This window comes from Sinocyclocheilus grahami, unplaced genomic scaffold (assembly GCF_001515645.1).
Source record: "Sinocyclocheilus grahami isolate Dianchi unplaced genomic scaffold, SAMN03320097.WGS_v1.1 scaffold682.1, whole genome shotgun sequence".
In the NCBI taxonomy this organism is placed as follows: Eukaryota; Metazoa; Chordata; class Actinopteri; order Cypriniformes; family Cyprinidae; genus Sinocyclocheilus; species Sinocyclocheilus grahami.
Window position 1 is genome coordinate 806,542 of NW_015505861.1, and position 6,900 is coordinate 813,441.

General features: G+C 38.5%; 1 protein-coding gene across 1 annotated transcript in view; it reads left to right on the forward strand.

Moving 5' to 3' along the window:
- The window catches only part of LOC107559382 (apoptosis regulator Bcl-2-like), a 43,909-nt gene extending 42,495 nt beyond the window's left edge, over positions 1-1,414 (forward strand). The window contains exon 2 of the mRNA XM_016243179.1: positions 202-1,414. Coding sequence (XP_016098665.1) covers positions 202-339 — 138 coding nt within the window. The 3' untranslated portion in view covers positions 340-1,414. The remainder of the gene's footprint in view (positions 1-201) is intronic.
- Positions 1,415-6,900: the final 5,486 nt, after the last annotated feature.

The following is a 6,900-nucleotide window of genomic DNA, read 5'->3' on the forward strand; positions in this document are numbered from 1 at the left end:
ATTAATAAGCAGCAAATAGGCGTTAATTGAGGCAAAAGTCATAGTTATAGTAAGAATTGGTCCCCAAACTAAAGTGTGACCATCTACACTGTTATATTTTCTGAAGACAAAAGTCTAATCAACAGTAATAGTGATGCACCATGATTTATCTGTTCAGGTAAATGCTACATTTTGATGAAATGTCTTTGTTTCTCTGCTCAGGAGGCGTTTGTGGAGCTCTACAGCAGGCAGAGGGACTCTGTGTTTCGCAGCTCGTGGTCATCAATAGTAACGGTCTTCGGTCTAGCGGCTCTCGGGGCCGTTGGCTTGACCATAGGAGCCTACCTTGCTCAGAAATGAGGAGCCTTCCCCTTCTTCAGTCGCTTGCCCTCTCTCGCCGTCTGAACCCCTCCTCTGCTTTCCCCAGAAGACATTCGTGTCCCAGGACTGCTCCTCTTCAAAGCTTCTCTCCCACTCTCTACAAGGTTTTCTTCTCTGCCCTCAAACACAAAGACAGAAAAGACAGGAAATAAACGCGCTGCCGACAGATCATGAGAGGATGGAAGAGAAGAAAAATAACGAGGTGAAAGAGACACAATGTCATTGGCAGAATTAGATCAGATCTCAAAGACTTTTGACAGTTTTGGTGTTCTTAAAAACGATGGAAAAATACAAAGGTCAAGACACATCTGGAGGTTTTGAAGGTCTGTGCTGATTGAAAGTATCTTCGGACGACACCAGCACTCTCCAAATGTCCTTTAAGAGTCAGGTTGATCTTAAGAGACAATCTGCACTAAACTACCATCGTTGCTCTTAGTTGTTTTGGTAGGATTAATTGTAGCCCGTCTTTTACCCATTGCTCTCTCCAGCTAACGTTTCTTGTGCCACCATCCTTGTATCATATCGTAAGAAAGAACCTGAAGAAGGAAAAGAGAGAAATGCAGAGACAATGTCCCTCAAGCCACCTGATTTTGATGAAATTTTGTGCTCAAGATACGGGTGAGAGATACAGTATGCAGAGGGAACAGCTGAAAAATGGATAGTGGGATGCCAGTCTCTCTTTGTAGCAACTTAAAGAGCATTATTGAAGACTGAAGAAGGGTTTCCTAGAAGTGATTTGGGCCAGAAGGTAAATAGAAAGGACCGAATGGGAAAGTAGTTGTCTTTTAGACTTTAAGAGAGCCTTGGTTAGACACTTTATTGACATGTTTGACAGATGCATGTGAACCGGTCAAAAGACCTCAAGCTGTACAGTATGTTCAAAGGTTTATTCTTCTTTAATACTCCAGATACACATCTGTTCACTCTAGTGTTCATTCATACACCAAAAGAAGCAGTTGGGCGGATCTCAAATCTGTCAAGAGCAAAAATTCATCTCAAAATCAAAAGGAAGATATATTAATATATTATATACACACACTACCGTTCAAAAGTTTGAGGTCAGTAAGATTTTTTGAAAAGAAATTGATACTTTTTATTCAGCAAGGATGCATTAAATTGGTCAAAAGTGACAGTTCAAATCAATGCTGTTCTTTTGAACTTTCTTTTGAAACCTGAAAAAATGTATATGTTAAGCAGCACAGTTGTTTTCATTGCTAATAAATGTTTCTTGAGCAGCAAATCAGCATATTAGTATGATTTCTGCAGGATCTTGTAACACTTAAGACTGTAGTAATGATGCTGAAAATTCAACTTTGATCACAGGCATACATTTAAAATGTAAAGTATTTTCAAATAGGAAACAGTTGTTTTATATGCTAATAATATTTCACAATATTACTGTATGTTTGATCAAATACATGCATCCTTGGTGAGCATAAGTGACTACATAAGTGAAGCACATTTCTCCCCACCATTCATATTACTTTAATGTAATGATTTAAATAAAGTACATATTGCACACAACACGCACATTGTTTGGGGTGAAATGTGACTGGGACTTGCTTTCACAAAAATCCAGATTTTTCACTTCTATTCTTATTATTTAATTTCCAAAGCATCATGTTCAGGGATCGGTTGGGTCTAGTATAAACAAGTGGAAATCTGCAATGGAAATCCATTCTGTGTTCCTTGGATCTGGTGTTTACAGTTATATGTGCAATCTTCCTGATGTCTGTTCCCAAAACAGCATGCTTAAACGTAATCCCGCCGCATGTTTAAAGGATTGCCACGCAGGAAATGAAAGGTTTAAGTGCAAAACCTATGGACAAAAACAACTGTATACAGTGTGTACCATCGGCTTTGGTGCTTTTGCATCGGTTGCCTTTGGGTTCACATGGAGCCACGATGAGACTTCGAACAACAGAGGGACGTACGACGTTCCCAGAATGCGCCGTTGTTAAATGTTTGCTCGCACTGATGTAGGATCAGAGGTCATAGGCTGCATCCTTCCCTATGATCTCCTCTAAAGACAGTGGCTCTGTATGGGGTGCTAAGAGATGCCCTCTTCAGTAGATCTTACATCCTGAACCAGTCATTGTTACTTGTTATCTGACTTTGGATGTATGTTCACTTTACTATGTGATTCCGTCTAAAATACATATCCAGTATTTTAATAGGTGGTTGATGGATGGATTTGCATATCAACCATGTCTAGCGAAGCAGAAGAACAGGCTACACATGTAAAAGGCACCTATTAGCTAAATGTCTGTATGTGATAGCGTGGTCAACAACAACAAAACCTGTCTGAAAGGATTGAAGCTTTATGTAAAACAAGTTAGCTTTCAAAAAGAGCAGTTTGTCTGGTTACTATAGTGTCATAAATAGATGTGGTTTGTCTCTCGTTTACAGCTGTGACTCTCTCGAACACTAACATTTGTTAAACAGATTTCATTCTTATTTCACTTTTATTTATTTTTAGGTACCTTAAACAATCGTCCAACTGTAGCTTCAGAAGATCATATACCCCCGGTTTCACAGACAAGGCTTAAGCCTAGTCCTAGACTAAAATGTAAGTCTGAGCTGTTTCAACTGAAAGAAACTAGCACTGACTGATATTAAAATAGATCAGTGCCTTTGTTTTGTCTCAAAAAGCACACCAGTATTGTTTTTTTCTAAGCACGTTTATAAAAATGACCTAAATCTCCTAATTGAACTATGGCCTAATCCTGGTTTAGGCTAAGCCCTGTCTGTGAAACCGGGCCTTAGAGTTTTATTAATTTTAAAGTTTTAGTTTCTACGATTTGGAGCACACATATGAACCTAATTGGCTGAATCAGTGTTGCTTAATGTAAAGATTAGAAATTCTATAAATCACAATTTAATTGCCTGTTCTGTGTGGCGATGTCATGAATATTAATACTTAATTTCATGTACTTATTGTTTCATGTCACTTCCACTGTTTCTGTAGCTGTATGGAAATCCATACAAAAAACATCCTAATTTACATCCTAACTGGAGTCCATTGAAATTCATTCAGATATTGTATTTTCACTAGTGATAAGTCAATTTTAACATGTCAAAATAAGGATTCAGATTATATTAAAATTATTAATAACTATTAAGATCTTTAAAGGAAATTTCTGACACTTGAGTGTGTCTATATATATATATATATATATATATATATATATATATACTTAGATTTTAAAACACTTCACTGCAAAACATTTTCTTATTTAGCATCCCCCCCCATCTTCTAAATAAAAATAATTAAAACAAGCTAAATTTACTGGAGAAGCAAAACTGTAAGCTATTAAGATATTAATATATAACAAAAAACAACAACAACAACATTATAAGTAGTATGCAAATAGATTTCTCATTAAAGGTGGGGTAAGTGATTTCTGGTAGCCAATGTTGACATTTGAAATCACCAAAACAAACATGCCCCTACCCCAAAAGGGTCTCACTCCTATTTTGATAGCTCCGCCCCACACATACGTACACAACCCAGGCAATGATTAGTTCTGTGAAGCAAAGCAAAACCAATGTTACACTGTGTCTACACTGGACGCGAGTGGTGTGGCGCTACAAAATACTATGGAACTCATTATAATCAGTGATGCTGTCTACACCATTGATACAGTGCACAGCATAAATGAGTACATCCCCTCTAAAACTTAACAAATTCAGCAATTACTCTTTACTTAGAAGACATGTTAGGGTTCTTTGGAGATGTAATGTTCCAACAAGCCTGCGTACGCAACCCAGGCAACGATTAGTTCTGTGAAACAAAGCAAAACCAATGTTACACCGTGTCTACACCGGACGCGAGTGGCGCGGCGCGACAAAATACTATAGAACTCATTATAATCAGTGATGCTGTCTACACCACAGCTATATATACATGTCTATGTTCTACACTGGATGCGGCACGACACGACACGCCAAATCCCCGACAGAAAACTGCTGCTGCATTCTATTCATGACATATTGACACACATTTAAAATGATTTTCAACGGTCGCTTTGTCGCGTCCAGTATACTAGACAGACTTTAGCTGTTGCGGCGCAGACACGGCGTTACTCACCTATCAAGAAGAAACAAAGCAACCTCGGCGTCCGATCCCAGGCCTTCCGCTCCTGGAGTTCTCTCCAGCGCTAGAAAGCTGATCCGATATTTACACGGGTCCTACTTCTTGCCTTATCGTAAACCTTCTTTTGTTCCGCGGACGTTTTCCTCTTTTGTTTTTTATCTGCCATCTCTATCTTTCTGTCGCTCGGCTCGAACCGAACGCTCTCTCCTCCACATCATGAGTAGACGCGCCCCTTACTGCTGATTGGCTACAAGTTTGTTTTGCTAGTCGGCCCGAATCGGTTTTCTAAAGCGTTTTTGAAAAATCGCTTACCCCAACTTTAAATGTCTAATTTCAGTTCATTCAGCTGTTTATCTAAGGTGATTTTACTAAAACCGGCATGTTAAAATTGATCTTTTGCTTGAGAGAATACTGTATGTCTTTTGAACATGTCTTTTAGTTTGATTTTTGGAAAGCTATGTAATTTATATAAATTTATATATATATAATATTCTGTATAAATGGACTTTTCTTTGCAATAAGTATATTAATCTATTAACGAATGCATCATTCACTAAACTGTCTTTGTGTTGCATATGTCTTTCATGAGCTCACATATGTATAAACACATTCAAAAATAGGTGAAAGGTGAAAAAGGTCAGATTTCACAATGTACAGTAGTCACAAAATACATGTCTGTTTCTGAATGATCCTGTATTGTGTTGTTGTTACACCTGGAGCGATTTCACTGAAGAAAAGCTGCTATAGTCTGTGATAGCGATGCACAGGACACACAGAGTCCCCGTGCTGTTGTGTTTGATCGTGTGGCACTGCTTGAATAAGCTACTAGAGTCTAGAATCCCTCTGTTCCTGCCAAACAAATTAAGATTCAATAAAACGAATTGAAGACGCCTTTGCCTCCGTGAAATGACTGATTTACGGTGAGATTTTTGTGAGGAAATTCAAAAACACATCAGAAGGCGGCGTGTCGCAGTCACAGTCGTTTAAGGGAAGATACACACGAACGGTCACGAGCGCTGGGGGTGTTATTTGTTCACCGTGTCCCCTCGACTTCAAAGACGTCCCAGAGCACGTCACATCTCCAATCCCTCGTCCCACTAAATGCCATGCGTGTAAAAATGACTCCCGCAGGCCAGCTTTCACTTCGCACTCAATCGCTCTCCTCACACGCTCTTTCTTTTTCTTCAGCTCGTGGCGTTCTTCAAAAAGATACCACTGCACTGAATCTGTGAAAAGCATGATGCGGTAAAACGAACGGTGAATGAGAGAGCGACAGAAAGACAGACGAGACCCAGAGAGAGAGACAGCTCCCAAAGGAGCGAGTTCATGCCGCTTGAACCGGCCTCCGTCCCCTGAGCGCTGGCTCTCCCTTCATGCATATGGAAGACACGACATGCTTTGACTGGAAAAAGAATTGAAAATCACAGTCAGATGCTGATGTGAGCGACATGCCAATAGCTGTGCGCTAGTTTTAGTCAGAACGATCAATATTTGGCCTAGTTTAAATGTAATGTTTTTCTGTGAGAATATTTTACCTGGTTATCATGAAAATGCGTATAAATAGTACGCCAAATAAAAACGAAAGCTCGTGGTATTGATACGCAAAAATGGACTTTGGCGTGCATATGATACGCATGTGTTTGGCGTGCATATAATACGCAGTTTTCGCGTGCGTATGATACGAAATTTGTTGGCGTGCGTATGATACGCAGTTTTCGCGTAAATATGATACGCATCTACCCCACAACCCTAAAAAAAAGCCAAAGTCCATTTTTGCGTATCAATGCCACGAGTTTTCGTTTTTATTTGGCGTACTATTTATGGGTGATTCTTAGACTATGGGCACTTTTATGTTCTTTGGTCATATTTATAAAAATACATATAATTTTGGACAAATTCCTCTTTCTTAGTCAAACTAACAATAAAACCACCTTAAAATCTTTTTACTACCTTTCTATTATGATTTTTTCATACTGTTCAACCTCCTTATAGGTGTCAAAATCACTGTTTTCTCCTTGTCGCACACCCAGACTTTTAAACTTCAACAATGAAAATACAGTTTAAAAATATGACTTATCTGGTAACTATTAATGTACCTGAATTAAGCACTAGTAAAATAATTAAAATACAAAATAGTATTTAATGTGAGACCACGATCAATATTACTTTTTATACAAAATATAGCTGTCGCACAGTATTGGTGTCATTTCCACCACAACACTGTAATGTCCCTTTAACAAGTTTGTGTGAAAGATTGTTTAGGTGGTTTCTATGGAAATGTTCAGTGACATCAGAGCACATGTTGGACATGGAGGGAATTTAAATTTTCATCAACAAATGAAGAAAAATCAAGGTAAATATCGCTTGATCAGTTAATATATTTATTCGACGTCATTTCCAAACATGCTGTACCTTCAAGGGTGTTTTTAAAAAGCTAAACATTT